Source organism: Hyaena hyaena, unplaced genomic scaffold, assembly GCF_003009895.1.
Source record: "Hyaena hyaena isolate Hyena2069 unplaced genomic scaffold, ASM300989v1 scaffold_37, whole genome shotgun sequence".
NCBI classification, from domain to species: domain Eukaryota; kingdom Metazoa; phylum Chordata; class Mammalia; order Carnivora; family Hyaenidae; genus Hyaena; species Hyaena hyaena.
In genome coordinates, this window is record NW_024080669.1 from 610,075 (window position 1) to 635,435 (window position 25,361).

Consider the following 25,361-nt stretch of genomic DNA (forward strand, 5'->3'; position numbering starts at 1 on the left):
AGGAACCTCTTTTTCCAGTTCATGAACATCACCTAATAAATAACTGGACACATTCAGAAGAACAGATTCTAAAAATTCCTTTACATGATTTCGTGGAACAAAAGATCGAGTATTAGTATAAACTGTTGATCAAAGTTGACCATTAACTAAGCTTCTGACCCTTCCAACTACAAATACTTGAGAGTTGGGATTCCTGGTATTTGTTAACATCAAAATTTTAACAATGCATCTGTCTTAATGACCTCAAGTCTCTTCTTAGTTATACACCAAGCAGTGTCCAAACAAATATCCTTGCATTGCTGACTAAAAACAGTCTTCTCACTGAGGAACTGATATTTCAGGCAGACATTTCTGTCAATCAAAGGGTGCATTACTGTATTTCCTTTTTAATTTTTAAAAACTTTAGCAGTTTTGTAATTTTTTTCTTTTGTTGCCTTCTGTAAGTGGCAAAAATACTGATCTTCTATTCGTAATAAGGAAATCAAGTTTCCTTTGGAAATGGATTTTCAATTTAAAAAGCTATGTTAAAACAATCCAGTGAAGAAATGGGCAGAAGATATGAACAGACACTTCTCCAAAGAGGACATCCAGATGGCCAACAGACACATGAAACGATGCTCAGCATCCCTCCTCATCAGGGAAATACAAATCAAAACCACACTGAGAAACCACCTCACGCCGGTCAGAGTGGCTAAAATGAGCAAATCAGAGAACTCCAGATGCTGGCGAGGATGTAGAGAAACGGACACCCTCCTACACTGTTGGTGGGAATGTAAACTGGTGCAGCCCCTCTGGAAAACAGTATGGAGGTTCCTCAAACAACTAACAATAGAATTCCCCTATGACCCAGCAATAGCACTGCTAGGAATTTACCCAAGGGATACAGGAGTGCTGATGCATAGGAGCACATGTACCCCAATGTTCATAGCAGCATTCTCAACAATAGCCAAAAATGGAAAGAGCCTAAGTGTCCATCAATGGATGAATGGATCAAGAAGATGTGGTTTATCTACAGAATGGAATACTACATGGCAATGAGAAAGAATGAAATCTGGCCATGTGTAGCAACATGGATGGAACTTGAGGGTGTTATGCTGAGCGAAATAAGTCAGGCAGAGAAGGACAGATACCATATGTTTGCACGTATAGGAGGATTAGGAGGAACTTAACAGAGGACCATGGGGGAGAAGAAGAGGAAAAATAGTGGGGGAGAGGGAGGGAGGCAAACCATGAGAGACTCTTGAATGCCAAGAACAAACTGAGGGCTGATGGGGGGGGGTGGGGAAGGGGGCGAAGGGCATGGAGGAGGGCACTTGTGGGGATGAGCACTGGGTGTTATATGGAAACCAACTTGACAATAAACTACTCAAAAAAATAAAATAAAATAAAAAGCTATGTTAAAAAACATATTAACAATTATACATGTTAAAATTACAAGCAACATAAAATATAAAATTCCAGGGACACCTGCATGGCTCAGCCAGTTAAGTGTCTGACTCTTGATCTCAGCTCAGGTCATGATCTCACAGTTTCATGGGTCGAGCCCCACAAAACCCACAGTCTTGTGGGTTGTGCACTGACTGTGCAGAGCCTGCTTGGGGATTCTCTCTCTCCTTCTCTTTCTGCCCTCCTCCTACTCACATGCATGCACACTCCTCTCTCTCAAGAATAAACTTTTAAAAAAGCCAGAAAATTCAAAAAAATATATACATATGCACAAAATTCCATCTAAAAAATTAAGTAACTGATAGTTCTATGATTATAAGACTAGGGCAAATTGTTAAGCCAGTATCCAGATAATTTCAGTAAAGAAAAAAATAGCCTGCAAGATAAAAGCAGTTCCTTGCTGTGCATTCAAGACGACTATCTTTTCAATCTCTTTCTCACCACTTTCCTCCACCACAAATTTCATGTTCTAGAAGTATCTCACACATAAAAAAAACATACTTTCTAATATGTCCACTCTATTATCCACATCACTACCACCAGCACCCCCCAAACACACACCTAAACATCCTACTCGAATCCTCACCTTTTAAAGAGGTTCTTCATGAAGGTATTACCTTCCTCCAAGAAAACTTCCCTTAGCCATGTCTCCTCAGACTATCACAGTCATATCTCATGTTACTGCATTTCGCATATATTGCGTTTTGTACCAACTGAAGGTCTGTGGCAACCCCGAATCGAGCAAGTCTATCAGTGACATTTTTCCAACATGTTTACTTCATGTCTCTGTGTCACATTTTGTTAATTCTCACAATATTTCACACTTTTTCATTATTATTATGTTTGTTAGAGTGCTCTGTAATCAGTGATTAGGACTTGCTGAAAGCTCATATGATGGTTAGCATTTTTTAGTGCTAAGTATTTTTAGTTAAGGTATGTACTTTTTTTAGACATAATACAATCACATGCTTAACAGACTACAGTATGACGCAAACATAACTTGTATATGCACGGAAAAACCAAAAAATTCATTTGACTTGCTTTACTATGATATGTGCTTTATTATAGTGGCCTGGAACGGAAGCTGCACTGTCTCTGAAGTATGCCTGCATAAGTTATCAGAAACTTATTCTCTATATTATCTTCCTCTGGTTTGCAGCATAATTATTCAGTAAGTAATTTTTGAAAGAATGACTATTCTATGTTTTACTTGACTCTTTTATATCATTTAACAACATTAATTACATTTTACTTTCCACTTTACTCCTTCATGTAGTTTCCTCTGTACATGTATCTGTACTCTCCTGGTATTCCTATTCCTCTGTACCATTCCCTTGCCTCTCTGTAACCATTTCTGAATCACCTTTGAGAGCACTCCTGTCCCCCCCTCCCCCACCAAACATGTGACCCAAGATATTATTTTGGTCACCCTTCCCACACAATCTTATTCTTCTGAACTAACCTATTCAAATTACTTCAGCTACCATAACAAACACAAGAGCAGCAGCCAAGACCTCACTTCTGTATCGCTGACATATATGTCACCGAACAGCCATTTACACCTGGATATTCCATAGGTACCCATGGCGATCAATATCCTTAAAATATCCTCTAAAGAATCTTGCTTCCTGGAATTCATGTCTGTATAGTTCTCTCCCACACTGAATAGAATTGATTTGTGTTACCAACAGACTATTACAAAGATGACAGTAGTGTGACTTCTGAGGTCAGCTCAGAAAGGTTATTATGGCTTCCACCTTGCTGAGATCATTTGCTCTGGGTAAAGTCGGCTGCCTCAATCATCCTCATGGAGAGGCTCACCTGATGAGCACCTGAGGCCTCCTACCAACAACAAGCACTCGCCCAGCATGTGAGTGAGTCACCTTGGACGTGGGTCCACCAGCTCCACTGAAGCCTTTGCTTATTCAGTAGCAGACATCTTGGCTCCAGCCCCATTAGAGACCTCAAAGCAGAACCACCCAGCTAAGTTGCTCCCTGATCTGATCACAGCAAGTTATAGGAGATAAGAAATGTTTAGCAGCACTGTCTGACAGAACTTTTTGCAATGATTAAAATGTTCTAGGTCTAATGTTAACACAGTACCCACTGACTACATGTGGCTACTGAACACTTAAATGTGGTTAATGTGACTGAAGAATTAAATTTTCAATTCTCTCTGATTTTAACTAGTTTAAGTTTAAATAGCCACATCTGTCTTAGGGCTACCATAAGTAAAGTTTATGTACTGCTTTCGGATAATCTATATGCAGCAACAGACAACTACTATAGCACCTTAAACTAAATCTGCCCCTTACTATATCTGTTCTCTTCTCAATCTTTCATCTAACCAGTCAGCCAAACAAACATAATAAAACAAAACAAAACTGTGCCTCCTCCCTTTTATACTCCCATCTTGGCAAATGGTACCAACATCAAAACACCCAAGCCAGAAAGGTCTTCCCTTTCACCACCTACCCTTTCATACTACTAGTATTCTTAACATCTTCTTAATAGCTCTATTCACTTCTTCTCTTTTCTGTGTACCATTACAACTTCAGTTTAGGACTTCATCTTTTCATCTGGATTACTGAAAAACATCTCCTTGTTGGCCTCTCGGCCCCTAAAACCACGCCTTGAGACTAATCCAGTCTTCACACTGCCTCCCAAATGATCATGCTATGACGTAACACTGATCTTATTACCCTCCTGATTAGAGGTCTTCAGTGGCCTCCTACAATCCAGAAGATAAAACCCCATCTCCTCAGAACATAAAAATAATCTGGTGCCTCCCATCACTGCAATGTTATCAACTGCTATGCCCATCACCAACCTCTCTGCTCTAATCACCTATACGCATTCCAAGAAACCATGAGTAATTCACCTCTGTGTCTTCGATCATATTGCTACTTCTACCTGATATGCTCTTTCATACCTCTCCTGTCTGGTAACTACACTCCATCTTACAAGATTCAACAGAAGCATTCACCTCTTCTGTGAAGCTATTTCTGATCTATCCAGAAAGTACTGATTCTTCTCAAGTCCCTACTCTACCTTGCGCACTTAGCTGCCTACATGTTTGTCTCCCTTGAGTAGTCTATCACTCCTCATTCAATGCTAATATATCTGGTAGTACAGCATAGTATTTAAGAATGTAGGTTGCAAAGTCAGACAAATTCAGACTAAAATCCTAGTTTTATCACACACTAGGCACACCACTTAACCTTTCTGAGGTGTTTCTTCCCTGTCAAATGGACATTTTATAACAAAACGCATTATTTCACATGATCATTATGACAATTAAAATAGTAAAATAAAATTAGTAAAAAAGTAAAATAATATGTATAAAATATTATAGCACCTATTATATAACTTTTACTCAATAAATATATTTTGGGTGGACAGATTAATGGCTGGGTTACTATCTCTTAGGTAGGTAAAGAAAGGGTTAGAAAGGTCAAAATAGAAGGTATCATCTTTGAAATAACTTGATAGGTTACTCTAAAGAAAAATGAAAGGTAATCCAAGAAGCCTACTGGGTATTTACTATGTGGTTAGAAAAGTGCAGGAAATGGCAAAAGGACTCAATTAGAAATAAGTAAAAGGCTGAGGAAGAGCAGAGGTTCTAGATGGCATCAGACAGGAGATGAGAAGCCTGGTGATGACCATGAAAGTGAAGACTATATGCAAAAGGGTATGAGGGAGAAGGAAGAGATGGTAAGAGAGAAAAACACAAAAATTTCAAAGTGGAACCCTTCCAAGCAATGACAAGATCTAAGACGTACTCATACTGATAAAGCTCCCAGGATAAATCATATGAAACTGCAAATGCTGGACTGCTTTTGACTAATAAGAAGGACTGGACCTTTTTTAAAGAATAAAATACAAGTTTGGGGATGACATATTGATTCCATTTGACATTCTACCTTTTGCCTTGTGTGCCAGAGACAATAGAAGGGTCTTAAGACAATTTGGCAAAATAAAAAAACGATATTTCTATTAAAGTGTACTGATGTTCTCTGGAACACAGTTTAGAAATTGCTACTGTATGGGGCGCCTGGGTGGCTTAGTCGGTTAAGCGTCCGACTTTCGCTTAGGTCATGATCTCACGGTTCGTGGGTTCGAGCCCCGCGTCGGGCTCTGTGCTGACTGCCAGCTCAGAGCCTGGAGCCTGTTTCAGTCTCTGTCTCTCCCTCTCTCTGACCCTCCCCTGCTCACGCTGTCTCTCTCTCTCTCTCCTAGAAATAAATAAAACATTAAAAAAAAATTAAAAAAAAAAAAAAAAAAAGAAATTGCTACTGTAGAGGCAGCATGGATAGGTCAGTCCATGTAGCATGCAACCCTTGATCTTAGGGTTGTGAGATCAAGACCCAAGTTGGGTGTAGAGGTAACTTAAAAAATTTAATTTTTTGTTTTTATTTTTTTAACTTACATCCAAGTTAGTTAGCATATAGTGCAACAACGGTTTCAGGAATAGATCCCTTAATGCCTCTTACCCATTTAGCCCATCTCCCCTCTCACAACCCCTCCAGTAAACTTGTTTGTTCTCCGTATTTGAGTCTCTTTGTTTTGCCCCTCCCCCCGTTTTTATATTATTTTGGCATCCCTCCTCTAATGTTTGTTTTGTATCTTAAAGTCCTCATATGAGTGAAGTCATACGATACCTGTCTTTCTCTAATTTAGTTTAGCCTAATACCCTCTAGTTCCATCCACATAGTTGCAAATGGCAAGATTTCATTCTTTCTGATTGCCGAGTAATACTCCATTGTATATATATAAACACCACATTTTCTTTATCCATTCATCCATCTATGGACGTTTGGGCTCTTTCCATACTTTGGCTATTGTTGATAGTGCTGCTATAAACATTGGGATGCATGTGCCCCTTTGAAACAGCACATCTGTATCCCTTGGATAAATACTTAATAATGCAATTGCTAGGTCATAGGGTAGTTTTATTTTTAATTTTTTGAGGAACCGCCATACTGTTTTCCAGAGTGGCTGCACCAGTTTGCATTCCCACCAGCAGTGCAAAAGAGAGCCTCTTTCTCTACATCCTTGCCAACATCTGTTGTTGTCAGAATTGCTAATGTTAGCCATTCTGACAGGTATGAGGTGGTATCTCATTGTGATTTTGATCTGTATTTCTCTGATGATGAGTGATGTTGAGCATTTTTCATGTGTTGGTTGGCCATCTGGATGTCGTCTTTGGAGAAGGGTCTATTCATGTCTTTCGCCCATTTCTTCACTGGATTATTTGTTTTTGGAGTGTTGGGTTGATATGTTCTTTATAGATTTTCGATATTAACCCTTTATCTGATATGTCGTTTGCAAATGTCTTTTCCCATTCCATCCGTTGCCTTTTAGTTTTGCTGATTGCTTCCTTCACTGTACAGAAGCTTTTTATTTTAATGAAGTCCCAATAGTTCATTTTTACTTTTGCTTCCCTTGCCTCCAGAGACGTGTTGAGTAAGAAGTTGCTGCAGCCAAGGTCAAAGAGGCTTTTGCCTGCTTTCTCCTCGAGGATTTTGATGGCTTCCTGTCTTATGTCTAGGTCTTTCATCCATTTTTAGTTTATTTTTGTGTATGGTGTAAGAAAGTGGTCCAGGTTCGTTCTTCTGCATGTCACTGTCCAATTTTCCCAGAACCACTTGCTTAAGAGACGGTCTTTATTCTACTGCGAATAGTTTCCTGCTTTGTCAAAGATTAGTTGGCCATATGTTTGAGGGTCCATGTGTGTGTTCTCTATTCTGTTCACTGATCTGAGTGTCTGTTTTTGTGCCAATACCATACTGTCTTGATGATTACAGCTTTGTAATAGAGCTTGAAGTCTTGGATTGTGATGCCTCCAGCTTTGGTTTTCTTTTTCAAGATTGCTTTGGCTATTCGGGGTCTTTTCCAGTTCCATACAAATTTTAGGATTGTTTGTTCTAGCTCTGTGAAGCATGCTGCTGTCGTTTTGGTAGGGATTGCATTGACTATGTAGACTGCTTTGGGTAGTATTGACATTTTAACAATATTTGTTCTTCCTATCCAGGAGCATGGAATATTCTTCCATTTTTTTGTCTTCAATTTCTTTCATAAGCCTTCTGTAATTTTCATTGTATAGATTCTTCACCTCTTTGGTTAGATTTATTCCTAGGTATTTTATGGTTTTTGGTGCAACTGTAAGTGAGATCGATTCCTTGATTTCTCTTTCTGTTACTTCATTATTGGTGTACAGGAATGCAACCGATTTCTGTTCATTGATTTTATATCCTGCGACTTTGCTGAATTCATGGATCAGTTCTAGCAGTTTTTTGGTGGAATCTTGTGGGTCTTCCGTATAGAGTATCGTGTCATCTGTGAAGAGTAAAAGTTTGACCTCTTCCTGGCCAATCTGGATCCCTTTTATTTCTTTGTGTGGTCTGATGGCTGAGCCTAAGACTTCGAATACTATGTTGAATAACAGTGGTGAGAATGGACATGCCCGTCATGTTCCTGACCTTAGGGGAGAAAGCTCTCAGTTTTTCCTCATTGAGGATGATGTTAGCATTGGGTCTTTCATATATAGCTTTTATGATATCAAGGTATGATCCTACTATCCATACTTTCTTGAGGTTTTTTTTTTTTTTTTTTCAAGAAAGGAAGCTGTATTTTGTCAAATGCTTTCTCTGCATCTATTGAGAGGATCATATGGTTCTTGTCCTTTCTTATATGATGAATCACATTGATTGTTTTGTGGATATTAAACCAGCCCTGCATCCCAGGTATAAATCCCACTTGGTCATGGTGAGTAATTTCTTTAATGTGTTGTTGGATCCGGTTCGCTAATATCTTGTTAAGGATTTCTGCATCCATGTTCATCAGGGAAATTGGTCTATAGCTCTCCCTTTTTAGTGAGGTCTTCGTCTGGTTTTGGAATCAAGGTAATGCTGGCTTTATAGAGAGAGTTTGGAAGCTTTTCTTCCATTTCTATTTTTTGGAACAGTTTCAAGAGAATAGGTGTTAACTCTTCTTTAAATATTTGATAGAATTCCCATGGAAAGCCATCTGGCCCTGGACTCTTGGTTTTTGGGAGATTTTTGATGTCTAATTTAATTTCTTTACTGGTTATGGTCTGAATCTTTTTTAAAAAAAAAAAAAGGAATTCCTGCTTCAAATTATATTAAAAGAAACTGAATAGCCTTCTTTGGCTGAAAATTCAAATAACTTTGTACTTTCTATTTGTGTTTGAATTCTGACTTTACAGAAATGATAGGTACCCAAAATTATGTGCAGTAGCAAATACAAGAACTAAGAGTCAAAAGACTTGGATTTGAAACCTGGCTTCAAAAATGTACTAGCTGGGAAATGCCGGACTAGTCACTGAATGGCTATGAAACTAAGATTTTCCTCATCAGTAAAATGAGAATAACATTTGCCTTGTGGTATCGTTCTATGCATTAAATACAATGCCTATAAAGCATTTAGAATGATGCTTGATAAATGGAAGCTGTTGTTGTTACTAAGTGAGAAAACAAGTATAAAAGTATAATAAATGTAAATGACTACTAGCACCATACAAATATATGAAAGTGACAATAATTTGATTTGTTATATGTGACACGACTGAAGTGAACTACACTGTTGTCGGATAACAACCTTCTCATTTTTAAGTACAAAAAATAAGCATGGGCAAATATTTCTATAATAACTAGATTATTTATAGACTATGAATTGGTTGTTTACCTCCTTGTTATTTTTTCCAGTCTGATTTTTCACTTCGGCAACCCTCAAGAAAGTAACAGAACATACTCCAGACTAGTCATATAGAGAACAGTAAACTTTTCAAGCTGGATAAGCAAAGGTTTCCTTATTGTTAACAGTGTGAGGAAGCAATGCTAGCTAAAATGAGATATGGTAAATATTTATGCAAAATTAACAGACCTTTACCCCACAGGGAGGCTGCAAGCCTGGGAAAAAGCCGCTTCCCAGAACTCAGCTTAGCGGATGTCTGCAGATCTCCCTAAGGGCTACAAGTCTCCACATCCAGAAGAATGCTTCAAAGGGCATTGCTTTTCTGCAGGCATCCTCTCTGTGGGTTTTAAACCTAGTAAAATTCTCAAATTGTAATTTCCTAGCCTTTTTCTACCTAGAAGCAGTACTTATTCAATAAAAGATTTCATTTGGAGGCTTCTTTTCTAAATCAACTATCTGCCTACCTCTGTTCTAGATTCTCTGAGGTTACCAAGAAAATGCAAAAAACAAAAACAATAATTTATAATTTAAAAGGATTAGGTTTAAAAATTATACTTAAAAATACCTCGTAAGCAAATTTCCTTTCCAATGTTATGGCATAAAAAGTGGCTAGACCAATAAAATGATTCGTGCTGCAGAATTTCAATTACAACAACAGAAGTCATTTAAAAAGAAAAAACAAAGACTAAAATTAACTCTTTTATGGCTCAGAAGATAAATCTTGAGCTTTAGAATAAAAACATTTACATCTTTCTTTGAGAGGTAGAAAATATAAAATGAATGATAAAGAAGGGAAAGATCACTATTATAACAAGAAATCTTTAAAGAAAAATATCTCTATTGCCACTTAACCAAAGACTCTTGTTTAGGAAAAACTTAAACCCAATTTGCTTAAGTCCCTTACATGTCACAAAGGCCTGATCATCTAGTATTAAAATCATTCAGTTGCTGCCTTTTCTTCCTTGTACTCAGTATAACAATTTTTTAAGTCCCTTCTCACTGCTCTGTGTGCTTACAATACAAAAAAAAAAAAAAAAAAGCCACAAAACTTGATCTAGATGGGCCTTAAACTTCTTAAAAGAACTTTAGAATAGTTATAATGGAAAATGATTTATAAGCAACATATATTAGGCTTCAAAAAAGTCCAATGTTTACAGATATGTGTATATTTAAAGCAATGAATAAGAAGCCAAAACACAATGTGGCCATTCTTTAGAGGAAATGAGACAAAATCCCTCATGTCAGCAATCTGGAAAAGGGAATAAGTGAATAGGTGATTAAAAATAGAAAGAATAAAATACAGTTATAAAACTATAATGCAAGACAACACTTTAATGGTGTTGTTGAAGACAAAATCCACTTTCTGGGCTTCATCCACCTGATTCAAAAGATCGACGGACTGATTCAGATGAGCCAATCTGACTCAGTATAAGCAGGCCTGAGACCAGAAGGCCAAAAGAAAATGAGCACTGGAATCATAATCCTAACTCTTTTGCTTAGAAACTTGTGACCTTAAGCAAGTTTGTGAATGTCTTAAAGGCTCATTTTTCTGTTTTAACATGGGGACAACAATATTTAACTTACACAGCTAAGAAGATTAAAAAAGACAATGCACAAAAAGTTCTTGGGACAGTGCCTAGCACTTAATATGCAGTCAATACACATAAAAATCCTTTACCACCTCCCAAATTTCTTTGTAAGACTAATTTCATCTACTTTAAAGTGTTCATTTTTACCCACAGTCACCTTTCCACCTTTCTGAAGTATAAAATACTAGTACACCAAGCCATCAGGATTTAAGCACTGTCTTGCTAAACAAACTACTGTGCTTTTCAGAATCTTTCACTGATCAAATCAACATATTCACCATTGGATGTACAAAGTATAGGCTTAACAGGTTGCTAGCATCTTCAAAGAGGGAGCTAATAAGAAGGTCTCCTTGAAATGGTGACTAAAGCAATGACTCATCAATAAAAAGTGATCTCTTCCATTCAAAAGCAATGAACATCTAAAGCTTCTTAAATTTCACCTGAAAACACTGTCCTTTTCACTTTAGGTAACTCACCAAAATGTAACTAAACTGAAAAATAAAAAGGAAACATAAAAGGTCAGTTTGTGATGGGAAATAATTTACTGTGGAAAATAAGATAAATTTCATCAGTAATAATTTTATACCACTATTTCCGCAAAACACACATGACTTCTCACCTTAATCCACAGCACGACTCAATGGATGTCACTCTCACAGGTAAGTTTCTTAATTGTTAAATATAAATCAACAGGCAGCAAGACCTCAAACTAACTTTGCCAACACAATGACCCAGAAAGAGCAGCCATTCATTATTTACTGAATAAATGAATAAACAAATGAACAAATATTATAAAGACACAACTGGACAAATTCTGAGGGAACAAAAGGCAGATGTAAAAATTGACTGCCACGCCTAGAAGTCTTACCACTTCAGCAACTAAAGAGTTAGTTACTGTTTCCATCTGAACTGAAATAACTGTCTGTGTCTATTCCTCACTTCTAAATGTACCTTAATCCTAAAAACAACCTATAATTTGAAATATAAAGGATCAGGAATATTATCACAGCAAGGAGAAAGCACCATCACAGCAGTATCAGCAGCAAATACATGTGAATTCAAAACCCTTTTATATGCAAAGATCAAATTTTCGGAAAACCTAACAGCTACTCTAACTTACTGACTTCTTACATGCAAGGTGCTTAAATACGTTCTCATTTAACCTTCACAACAGCTCTGCCAAGTAAGTATTGTTATCCCCACTTCACGGATGAGAAAACTGCCTGTGGTCTCTCAGATGTAATAAGGAGCAGAACAGGTGCGACACACTAAACCCAGGAGGCTCTTTATTCTGCATCAGCCTCAAACAGTTCCCTTCTGTTGCTCCCTTTTACAAAAGCTAAATATATATATACATATATACACACACACACAATATATATACACACACATAAAATTAAGAACTAAAACACCTTTTCCTTTAACAGCTAACAAAGAGGATAGTCTCAAAAAGAATTCTGCCAATGGAGTCAAATTAATATAATTACTAATATTTACCCATATAATATTTCACTTAATTCCTATTTTTAGAGACAGAATTGTACCTTGTATCTTATTAAGCAATAATTGCATGGTGAGAAGCTTCTCTTTTTTTACAGGTCATATCCAGGCAACACACCCAACTTACTTTTAAACGCTGTCTTGAGAATTCTGATCTTGTAGAGCTTCTGAGTAAATACAGTAACTGGAAATCACACATCTTTCCCCAAATTGTGCAACTAACAAATGCAACCGAAGTACAAACATGCTGCTCTGACAAAGGTACTGACAAATTATTATCTCCGAAAACAACTCTTTTTCAACTGTGATACAATAGAAAAATAACACGAACAATGGCAAGTCCAAGAGTTACTCTCCATGGGGAAAATACTATTTATGTTTTAAATAGGCTATATTGTCCCAAGCAACCAAAGCCAGAAGCCCATTAAGGAAACAAAATTAGCTAGTAGTACTGTACTAAAATAAACCACTTTCATCATGTTACATATAATAATTTATTCACTGGTCTAAAAATCCTCTTTGATTACCTCACTGTCACCTGCCAATCTACAAACTGAAGAAAGGATTGTATCTGTTTAGTTGCCCGCTGTTGGTTACATAATACGCCTTTCCCCAAAGAATTTCCCTGTGAAGCTCTTGATCACAGATGCATAATGCAGAAACGACAAGTAAACACTGTATGCTAATAATATCTATAAAGTCTTAAGTCAAAATGGAGGCTTTAAGTCCCTCAGACAACTAACCTGAGCAGTGGAAAGTGGCTTTAATTATTTCTAAGCTAAAGTTGGATGGACTCCCTTCCTAAATTTTAGATCATCTCAGGGATCTCCTTAAAGATTGATCAAGCCTTTCTCTGCACAGCAAATAGCGTAGGTGAATATAAGATTTTTATAAACGATTTTGATGTTCTTCCTCCAGAGTAAACTCCCAGAAGACTGAGAGCCATTAAGGGCTGGGATTCCTTTCAAATGGCATCATGCCAACAGAGGCTCAGTGAGACATGAAACCTCCTGCAAATCAAATCTGTTGCAATGTTATTTTTTCCAGGGGTTAATTACCTGCTTCTGCTGTACACACACACACACACTCTCTCTCTCTCTCTCCCTCTCCCTCTAAAGTGGAGAAAAGGAGGTACTGGGAAAACAGATGACTTTCTGCTGCTAAGCCTCCTCAAGAAATACTCAAAATGAAATCAAAACAGGTTCCTGGCTGTCAAATTGCAGATATACTCCATGAACATCCTCTCCTACTTGACACCTGTCAGTCCCTGGTACCACTACCCCAAACTACTAGACAGTAAGAATTTACTAAAGGAAGTCACACTTTCAGACTTTATCTTCCAGAGATACTTAGAGAAATATTTATGGGTGAAATATCAAGAAACTCCTTCAAAATAATCTGATGGAGAAGTAGGGCATGAAAACAGATGAACCAAGGCACTGGTAATTACTGAAGCTAATGATGTGAACATGGAGGTTCATCATACCATTTCTCTGGACTTCTGTGTATCTTTGAAATATTCCATTAAAAAAAAAAAGCTTTTACAGATTCAAAACAACCCGTCTAAGGTGCATTTACGGAGTACTTCCTGTGGTAGACTTTGTTATTGTTCCTAATTTTTCACTCTCCTCTTTCCTTCCCTGAGAGGTTTCTACACCCTCACCCATTATTATGTGACTTGCAATAGCACCTGTAGGAGGCATATACCTCCCTGGCACACTGACGATGAGCCTGACTGTATGACTTGCTTTAGCCAATGACACATGAGTGATATATGGACACCATGACTGAGTAGAAGCTTTAAGAGCCACTGCATGTTTGCATGTTTCCTGCTCTCTCCCTCTGCCACGCAAATGACATATTCCAGACAGGGCCTGTTCCTTCAGCCGGGTTTCCAAAAATGTTACAGCCAATCCACAGTTAACAAGGTGTAATGCCAGCAAGAAATAAACCAGTGTTTTAAGCCACTGAAATTTGAAGCTGTTGTTATGGTAGTACAACCATAGCAGAAACTGATATACCTACTACTGGCTAGATACAAAGAATATTAAAATGATAGGCTGCTATATTGTAAGGATGTTTTGGAAGACGGAGAAAATTTAGCTGTAGTTACCTGTGAGGGGAGTATGAAAAGTGATAGGTATATAGGGATAGAGGTAAGATCAGAGGGAGACTTTATTATTCCATTATATATCATTTGAATTTTTGGGTGTTTTTTTTTTTAACCTGAACAACATTATTTAAGTAGCTGAATAATTTAGACTATTTTCTTCTTCCTTATGATTTTTTATATTAAAAAATAAAAGCACACTAAAGCAAATAGTAATTACTTAAAAATGAATAAGAACTATTCTACTTTTGAGGAACTCAAAACTTAGTTGGCAAGGTAGCTGTAAAGAAAGTCTCTTCCCAGAAAATGTTCATTGTTAATTTTTTTAAAGCAGCAAAGGCTAAATGTAAGCAAAAACACAAAAAACAAAAAAACCCCAGAAGTATGACATCTGTAATTCAATCAGTTGTTTGCTCTTAAGGTTCGAGCAAAGCCAATACAAGGTTTTGTATATGAGCGAGTGGTACAGCCAGGATTTCAAAGGAAAACTCTCTAAATTCTATTATTTCTGGGAGCCAGTTATACTAGTGAAAAAGCATGCTTGAACCATTGTTTAGTGAACAAGACTTAACCAGTACTGTAGAAAAGGTATCCACTCCATTAAGTTAACCCATGGACGATAAAATTTTATAAAGGGTTAGAAGAAAACAAAGAAAAACTCCTAACCATGACTCTCACAGTGATTAAACAACACTTGAATGGCTACAGAAGTCAAGGTCCACAGAGTAACACTCTACTGCAAAAAAAAAAAAAAAAAAAAAAAAAAAAAAAAAAAAAAAAAAAAAAAAAAAAAAAAAAAAAAAAAAAAAAAAAAAAAAAAAAAAAAAAAAAAGTTTCTTGCTTAAATTTGAGCAATATCTGAACATAGCAGTAACTTGCAAATATGATTATGAATATGTCTGCCCTATTCATCTTAGGATCTCAAAGCATCTCACAGACATTAACTTAACCCTCATACCCCCAGAAAGGTAGATGTTATATGACATTGTAACCATTCATCCTGCTACTACAAAATATTTAAATACCCCTTCAGCAGTACTTGCTCTGAGAAGGTCTTGCCCAACCAGGCAATGAAACAGGAAATAAGCTGACAGTGCATGTGCCACCAACAATCTCTGAAAAGATCAGACCTTCACCCACAAGAACCACTTCCTCTGAGTAAACCACAGAGACAGTACAGGGCAAACCACATCATACCAGTTTGCGTCCAGAGCACAGGCAGATAACCCATCTAAAATCAATGGAACGGTATATTTAAGCCCCTTCATGAGATTTCTTATACATATTTAAGTGCACAAATCTTCTTCAACTTACCATGGAGTTATGTCCCAATAAACCCATTGTAAGCTGAAAATATCAGGAAGTCAAAAATGCATGAATACCTAACCTTCTGAACATGACAGCTTTAGCCTAATCTACCTGCCACGTGCTCAGAACACTTACGTTAGCCTACAGCTGGGCAAAATCATCTAACACAAAACCTATTTCATAATTAAGCGCTGAGTATCTCACGAAATTTACTGAATACTGAAAATAAAAAATGGAATGATTCTCAGGGTACAGAATGGTTCTAAGTATATTGGTTGTTTACCCTTGTGACCCTATGGTGGCCGGGAGCAGCAGACTTGCTGCCACTGCCCAGCATCGAGAGAGAACTGTGCTGCACGTCCCCAGCCCGGAAAAATATCAACATTCAAAATTCAAAGTACAGTTTCTACTGAATGCATATTGCTTCTGCACTATCCTAAAGTCTTAAAAAACTACTGTAAGTTGGGAAGCATCTGTATTTTGGGGACTTGTTATTCTTCTAGACAAGATACAGCCAACTTCTATATTACATGACCAATTTCACATATAACTTCCTCAGATGCTGATGAAATCTCCAGTTTTACAACAATATAATCTACATTTTCTGAATTCAAAGAAGACCTACAAAATCCTCTTTGATCTTTTCAGTATGTAAACCTAAAATCAGCATTTAAATGTAATATTTGACCAAAACTGTAGTCTCAGCGCAATATCTTTAAATGACTACAATACCTTTATAACATTAAAGAAAAAGCAGTGTACAAGTGGCAATTAATTGTAAGCATTAACTAAACCGGATTTTCTTAGATTTCTCTGCGAGTTTCTTCGTGAATTGTTACTCACAGTCCCAAGACAGGAAATCTAATTTTTCATTGGCCATTAGATTTGCTTGTCTTTCAACACTGGGAAGCCACCCAGGCCTATCATGTGACTATGATCTCAAAAACCAGGATTCAGCATTTGAATTAGTAAAAGATCCTGTTTTGGTATGAATCTAAACTGTCTGCGGCATTGGTACATGCTAATTCGATAAGGCAAATGTAGTGTATTTCTTCTTTTACGGAAAGTCAATAATGCATGCTTATGCAATTTAGGCAAAGCCTCTGCTGACCTTCAGTACCATCAAGTGTTACCTCCACAGAATCAAAAAGCTAAAAAGAATTCTAAAGGACTCGTTTCATCAGCTCCTCTGGGAGTTGGAAGCTGCCTTACAAAACCCTCACATAGGGCTATCTTGGTACTCTACACACTCTAAAGTTGCGAAAGTAAAATGCCCTTTGGCATGTTTCCAAAATTCTGAAGTTTGAGGAAACAAAATCATTAGCAAAAGATGAAAGAACAAAGACATCTATTTAAATAATTTTAAACCAAGTTACTATCAGTGAAAAAGGTCTACCAATAGAGCTCTATAATCATATCGATTTTATAATAATTTAAATATTGTACTTTTTCCTTCTTTTATGGCCTCTTGTCATTAGTAAGAGTTCTTACAAATACAGTGGCCAAAAGATACAGTATTTTTTCAATTTTAACAATAGTGCATCTCACTAGAAAAATAATGCTAAGCACTGGAGGTCTATTTCTTTTCACTAATATGCAGAAACAAAAAAAAATGGAAAAAGTGACATACAATTTAAGGTGAGACTGAAAAATTACTGCAGGGAAAAAAAGGAACAACTTCCAGATGTATCTCACCCCACTGCAACAGATATTTTACTTTAGAGCTACAATTACATTTCTTCATTTACTTACAAGTTCAGAGATGTTTTATATTCACTTCTGATTGATTCTCAACCAAGAATGCCTCCCAATGTTTATTATTTTTGTCTACTACACATTTGTCACATAATTGATAATACCTGTTACATTAGGAGCACTCATTTTAAAGAATCACTTTGTAAAAGAAGCCTTTTATAACATAATTGCTTGACTTAGTATTTATGCTGTTTGTATACACTTATTTTGTTTGATTGTGATATCTCCTGTATCCATTCTAAAAACTACCTAAAGTGAATTACAATGATCTTGAGAATCTCTGTAGCCCTAATTTTGGGCTATGCCTGGAGAAAACTGAAGACCCTCTGAATTACATTAATACATAAGCACATCTAAGGAACAAAATCACTTTGCACTAGGACAGCAACTGGGGAAAAGTTAATAAAACATTAAGAGGGGCAGGTTGATTGTTAGACAACAAACCACCAGAAATATAAACTGGCTAAGCAAAGAATAGGGTGGGGGGAGGGAAGGGGTGCTGGTTAACTGTCTAAGCCAGTTAGAGTCGTATAAACACAAAATGGGAGGACAGCAAGTCCATACAAGTAACAAGACAAATCAAAAGTCTGAACTAAAGATCAGGAAAAACAGTCTATCAGTCTGTTGTTCAGTCTTGTGAGGAAATGACGAGAGCTTTATCCTCTAGAGCTACTTCAGGCAAGAATGTATAAGGTGTAGAAAGCATCCTATAAGAGAAAAATCTAACTTGGTCAGATTAGAAAATTACGAAAGGAAATTAAGAAAAAAATAATACATGTAGAAAGAAAATAATTTAAAGTAAAAAGGCAGGCAGGGGGCAGGACTTGAGAGCTAGAAAATCTAAGTTAAAATCTTGGCTCGGTCCTTTCCAGTTTTATAATCTGGACTTAAATTCTAGGTGTTGCCTAAAGTGTAAATGATGATATGCCCTAGGGGGAGTCAAAAACATTGTAAATGTTAAAGAATTACACTACAGTAAAATATTGTTACATACATGCGAGTGTTTTACTCAGAAGAAAATATTACTCACTTTAAACTTCCAGTTCAAATGCCACTATATTTTGAAGACTCTTAATTATTAAAAGGGAAAAGAGAATATTGTCAAATGAACCTTTAAAACCTCATCGAAACCAAGTTTTGGGGCGCCTGGGTGGCTCAGTTGGTTAAGCATCCGACTTCAGCTCAGGTCATGATCTCACAGTTCCTGGTTTCGAGCCCTACATGGGCTCTGTGCTGACAGCTCAGAGCCTGGATCCTGTTTTGGATTCTGTGTCTCCCTCTCTCTCTGACCCTCCCCTGCTCATGCTGTCTCCATCTCTGTCTCTCTCTCTGTCTCTCTGTCTCTGTCTCTCTCTCTCAGAAATAAATAAAACATTTTAAAAATAAAAAAAAAAAAAAACAATCAAGTTTTAACAAAGAAGACTGAAAGAAGTTAAGCTCCAGCGACCTGTTCCTGAAAATGTGACATGGTCAATTTCTAAGAGATAAGCAAATATACGATAGGAAACATTTCTAGTTACTTTCTCAGACAACCATGATGTAAGAGTCTCTCCAATTACCTCTAGAAAACCATTAAAATATCCTGCTCTCTGTGACCCGTATCAGTTTGGAAGGCAATTCATATCCATTTCTAGATGGCTTTTAGAAGAGACAACCACATAGGTTAACCCAAAGATTTTCTGACTGTCTTCTCTAGAATCATAATGCTCCACAGAAAAATACGTAAACTCCACCGTTGATAGATTTCATCAATGTTTGCTTCAAATATCATTTTTTAAACTGAAAATTCAAACAATTTAAAAAATCTTATTAACTCAGTGCCATCTACTACATTTTAACAACGAGAAATCACCAATGTATTAAGCAGCATCAGCAGGGTAACATATTTTTGCAGTGATTCAAATAAAGATTCTCTTGCCACCTCACTAAATAAATACGAGCATCTTATAAATGTTCCAATAATCAGGAAGACTATAGCTCTGCACTTTTTAAAAACTTCATGCTGTACACGTTGACTCACGTAAAAGTGTGCAAGTCAATGTACTATTGCATGCCTATGTGAATCAAGATTTTCTACTGTGCTGGAAGAAAAGAACATTAAGCTGAATACAAAGTTAGCACTATGATCCTGGTCCTCCAATATCAATTTTGTATTTCTCAAATGACTGACTTCACAAGTAAACGTTACAAATAATCTAACCTTGTATATGACTCAGGCAACCTTGAAAATACCACTCATACTGGAGTGTTTTTCTTTTTATCAAAAGCATTATTATATGGCAATGATGGCAGAAAAAGCATCATGAATGAAAATGTTAATTACAGGGTACATGCATATAAAGTCATAGGTTTACACACTCACAAGAAGTTTCCTTAAGTTAAACAAGCTCAAACTTGAACCCATACTAAGAAAATGCCAATATATCAAAAATCTTTGTTTATATCAATCAAAATAACAAAATCCATAAGTCCTAGACCAGACAAAGGTCTATTTATTTCAAGTAAGACCCTGCTAACAAAATCCTACCTGTATCGTCCCTGAAAATTCACTGTTCTACAATCTGGCCTGAAATCATTTAGTGAGTCCACTGAAAGCGTGTTCCATCCCCTCTATCTCTCAGAAGAAATTCCAAGTGCGGTAAGACCCCTAAACTCTCAAGGACAGAAGACAGGCATCTAAGAAAACTGCCAACAATTAGGACACATTCTGGGACTAAAAACAGCAATCGAAGCAAGGTGAAGCACAGCAATTAGATATTTCTGCCACTTTTCAAGTGCTGATTCTAAAAGTGGAAAGAAAACTATACATCTCACAGAAGTTACAAAGCAAGACGCTGGATGGTATTCATAAGCTGCTTAGATTTAAAAAAAAACAAACAAACTACTCATATACACTACATAAAAACAAAAGCTACCATGAACATAGTTTGGGTTTTAAACTGATGACTATACCTTTGAAAAAGTAGAGCATGAGGGGTCTGGAGAGTAGAAGAGGAAGAGAAGGAAGTAAATGAATGTGTTAATTTAACTGCAAAATAATAACAGGATATAACAGAGTTCTGAGTATCCACAGTGACCAATCAGAGCCTAAACATAGCTGAATTCCATCCCAGCCCCAGCACGTCCCTAACACAAGAATAAAACCCTTCTTATCTTGTTCAGCCATGTGTCGCCTGCCACAAACTGCAAAACAGAACAACGCCCAAAACCAGCTAGTCTGATTTCAAGGGAGGACAGACAGACTCTGTAGTCAGAAGCACCACAATGAAAGAACTCTAACTCACACAGCTGGCCTGGTGGGTCTGCACACTCTACAAAACAAAGCCATACCACATACAGTACTTCAAACTTGAAAGGATCTTTAAAAAGCTACACTGGCACTGTTAATTTGCCAAAAAGCTCTAGAATCAGCAAAATATACCTACAGTATACTGGACCTGGACAGTGAGAAAAGAGGATAAGGTAGGTAGAGCTGAGAAGCTAAGAACTATCCTATACTCATAACTTTGTTAAGAACTATTCTATTCTCATAACTTTGTTACCCTAGAAAAAAAAGTAACACTAAACCAGCACTTCCAAGTTTCACTCCAACATATATTCAAATCAGAAACAGCTACTCTTCTAATGCGCAAATGGATGCTTGATATTTACAGAGTAAAATGTGTAAAGAAACGTAATGGTCACCTAAGAATACCCTTGTTTAAAAAAAAAAAAACCTAAAGTAAATTCCTAAGGTACAGGTATCCATACTGTCTCAGCAATACATATTAAATTAAAAGGTTATTAAAGGGGTTTTTTTTGTTATTGAAAAAATACATATAAAATCAGCCAGCACCTGAACTGGTGTTAATTCAAGGATATTAATACCCAAACCAATCTGCAGATTCATCTTCTAGTTAGAATACTCATCTTTTAATCTTTTGTGTCTAGCACAGTGCCTGGCAAAGGATGTCTAGACATTCACTGACTGCATGCTTATTGTGTATTTATACCTCATCTAACCTATTAAAAAAAAAACCCAATTCCCAAGATTTTATTTCCAAGATAATGGAAAAAGGAGAAAAAAATCTCTGAGAAGCAGAGAGGAAGAAAGGTTATCGGGAGGACACTATTAGGTGATTTTCATGTGAAATGAGCTGGTGACCCTAGGTTCTGTTTCTGCAAAATTAAACACTCCTATTGCCACAATAAAAACCACCAACACTACATCAGTTCCTAATAAGATTTCTTGTCTAAAGGCTCGACAGAGAGGGTAAGAATTGAATGAACCAGGAAAATAAAAACAATTACCCACGCACCCGTGAAAGTGATTTCTCAGGAGCAAAACACCCCGAAAGGAAAAGCACTGGGGATGATTCAAGGAAATGAAGATAAGCATTGCAGCTACTCATGATGCGGATGAGATCAGAAAAGTTGAAAACCGAAATTTGTCTTAAAAAAAAATACGCAAAGAATACAGTGTAAATATTTAATGGAATCTTTTAGGTGAACATTCACGTGACACTGGAAAGCATCAACAGGAAGAGGAAGTTCTGTTTCTGGAGTAGCTGTTATGGTATGATAATGGAATCTGGCCCTTATAAAATCAACAAATGAGTCCTACGTTTGGGTGAAGCTCTCTTATTAGGAAATTCAACTATTTTTCTGCAAGAGCACTACGGTTGCGCTTTTCATCGAACTGCTTTCTTTGGCTCCCTAATTCAATCACTTGATCCTTTTTTTTTTTTTGATGATGATGATGTAATAGTTTGAATAGTGACTAAAAAAAGTTGACTGAAATTTGGAACCAGCATACAATGTCATAATGAAATTTTGGGGAAATAAAATACAAAAGTGGAATTTATCATTTAAACTAATATTCCAAAGAAATTTACCCTGAAGGGTAAAGAAACTCCATTTAAACCACACAGTCTGGCTCATTTTACCAACCACCAGCAACACAGATATGACCTAGAAAGGACCCACAGAACTCAATAAATTCACCTGCCACGCTCGTACTACCTAATTCGTTTAGGATTTGTATCCCTTAAATGTAAATGCTTCTCAAAGATAAACTACTAAAAATGCAGTCACTGAAATCAAGCCCCTTGACCTTCCCTCCGCCCTTTCTTAGCTCCAACAAGAGCCTGTAATTTACTAGTAATTTCAACATCCTGCAAAATTATTAGATAATCAACGCTACGCAGGTCAACATTCAAAGATCGCGTTCAAAAATCACCACGCAGCAGTCTCAGAATGAAGTTTACGAACAGCGATTCCTACAGTCTAACAGGGTCTAGAGAACGACAGGGCAGATGTAAAACCGATGATGCGTCCAATAAATCCCCCGGCCGACTTCGGGCACTGACCTTCACCCAAAATGACCTTCCTCTGGTTCCAAGATAAGTACAGAATGCCAATGCACACTACGGACAGAAAACCACAATCATGGTTTTTTACCTACCCTTCCCTGAGAATCTGGAGAAAAGTTTCTCTCGCGGGGAGGGGGGGGGGAAGGGGAGGCTACACTTCCAAATCCAATCAACCGGGTAACTTGGCAGCAACCCCAGACTAATTTCAGACCTCCTAAACCACCCTCTCTCCTATGCCTGTCAACTTCACTGGTCAAAGGCAATCGGCTATCACGGACTCTCTGCTGAGGTCAGGCCGAATCCAGGGCAACTAAGCGCAAGGGGAGCTTCATACCAACCTGTCGGTGATAGTAGGCTGTGTGCCGCTCATTGGGGCCCTTGGCGAGAGGTCCTTCTTTTATCCAACTTGCATTTTACAGGAACACCTCCACCCCACCCCCAGTGCTCTGGGATCAGGCCCGACTCCGCAAGGGACACAAAAGTCCAACTCAAAACTCCATTCAGTCATCTAGAACCGCCGACTGGAAGGGGTCAAGGAAAGGGGATGGAGGTCGGAGCAAAACAGGCTATCTCCCAAAACAACCCGAGAGAGTCTGCCGGAAGGCGAGTGCTAGGGCTAGAGAGCGATCCTCCGCAAGGCACAGGGAGAAAACTCCGTCACGCAGGGAAGTCGGCGAGCCGCCGGGAAGGGGCCCGGGAGTCCCTCCGGGGCTGGGGCGGGATCAGCTCGGGGCTGGGTGTCGGCTCCTCCTCCGGAGTCTCGGGGGCCCGCGAGTCCCCGCCGCCGCTGGGCCCGCCGCTGCGGTCTCCGCTCTCTACCGGGGGCTGCCGGCCGCTCGTGGCCGCAGCCTAGGCAGCGTCTCGGGCCGTCCCGCGCCAGGCTCGCGCGGCCCCATGTCCCCGGGCCGGGGGGACCCCTCTCGTCTTCCTCGCCGCCCCCACCAGGCTCCGGGCGCTGAGACGACCGCAGGCGCCGGGGGAGGGGGTCCCGCAGCCAGAGGTGACAGGAACCTGATCTCTCAGCGCCGCGGGCTGCTCCCCATCCCTGGGAGGCCCGGACTCTTCCGCAGTCCGCACGGGCGGCGGCGGCGGCGGCTCCTCCCCGACGCGCCGGTAGGCGGCGGTTCCCGCGAGGGGCGGGAGGTTCCCGTCCGGCCCGGCCTCGAAGCACCGGCCCCAGAGGCGGGCGGCGGTGGCGGCGCGACGAGGGCGACCACTCGGAGCGCAGGACCGGCTCGCCGGGTCCCGGGGCCCTCGCGGGAGCGCGCGCGGCGGGCGGAGGAGGCCGGCGGCGGTGGGGGCCGCGCGACGATCGCAGGCGCGCGCACGGGTTCCGGTTCCGGTTCTGTCTTCCCGGCCCCGGCCGCGTCCAGCGCGAGCTCGCGCTTCCCCTCCCCCGCCGACTTTTTTGGCCTCCTCCCCTCTGACTTCGGGAAGCCGCCTCACCCGGGATCCCTCCGCGGCGCGCGGGGCCGCCGCGCCGCCCTCGCCGCCCGGCCTCGCTCGTCTCCACAGCCGCCTACCCGCTCGCCAGTGCCGCGCGGACGCCTCCGCTGGAGCCCTGTTTGGGGGAGCGAAAAAGTAGTTCTGCGGGGCGGAGGGAGGTGGGAACAGCCCGACTCCGGGAGTCCCACCCACCGACCCAGCGTCGCCCCCAAGGCCCCGGGATCGCTGGAGAGCTGTACTTTGGGGTCTAGCTTGTACTAACTCGGCTCTACTCGGAGACCACCGGAGAGCACTCCCCCAGTGCTGAGGCGTCCGGGACGGGAGGCGTCACCCGCCCCCTTGCCCTGGAAACGTTTATTCCTTAATGGGATGTACTTGCTCTTATTTTCTGATAACACGTAACGACTGCTTGTCACTGCTGGAAGCGAACTCAGGTAGAGATGCCAGGACCCCATCCGTCTCTTCTGCAGCAAACCCCAGCAGAGAGAGCGGGTTTGGCCTTGGCCGCTCACCTGGGGCACCTGCTGGCCTCGTCCCAGGACGGGGGGCTGCGCGGCTCCCAAATTCTGGCTGCCAGGGTGAAGTCAGAGGACGGTGGTGCTTAGCACTGGGGGGAAATGAGGGTATGGGAATTGGGAGCCAGGATTTCTTGGTGTAATATTGCTTTTAGGCTGCTTCTGCCTTGGCAAAGTGAAATGTATGATTTGCCAAATGGAGAAAGCATGGTGCTTTCCACAGCGACTTCACAAGCTTGCTGTGGAGAGAAATGGGAACAGCAAATAAAGTGCATTGATCCAGTAGAAAGCATTGCAGTTCTCTCTGGAGTCCCCAAATATTTGGGGAGGGGGGAGGGCTTCTTTCTTTTTCTACAGCGTACATTTAGATATCTAGTCTTATGACTGCATAATTACGTAGTGTAGCGATTTTAAGTACCACAGACAATATGGTTCAGTTCCACCTGCCAACATCTAAAGTAGCTGTCCCTTTACCTGTTTTAAGACTTAATGAGTTCAAACCTGCATTGGTGGGCGTGCATCTTCAGCCTTTCTGTGGAAGTCAGATGGTAAAGCAAATTTAATAAAGAGTGGATGTGGAAAGGAGAAACAATCACTTCTTAACGACGCTGTTTCTAAGTCAACC

At 39.4% G+C, this 25,361-nt stretch overlaps 1 protein-coding gene across 5 annotated transcripts in view; it reads right to left on the reverse strand.

The window, feature by feature from the left end:
• Window positions 1–23,467, reverse strand: part of ARHGEF12 (Rho guanine nucleotide exchange factor 12) — a 147,222-nt gene extending 123,755 nt beyond the window's left edge. For 4 of the 5 annotated variants that reach the window (XM_039229297.1, XM_039229298.1, XM_039229296.1 and 1 more), the window contains exon 1: window positions 23,114–23,467. In XM_039229297.1, coding sequence (XP_039085228.1) covers window positions 23,114–23,145 — 32 coding nt within the window. In that variant the 5' untranslated portion in view covers window positions 23,146–23,467. Of the gene's footprint in view, window positions 1–20,376; window positions 20,436–23,113 lie in introns of those variants that run through there. The other variant, XM_039229299.1, reaches the window with a different exon arrangement.
• Window positions 23,468–25,361: the final 1,894 nt, after the last annotated feature.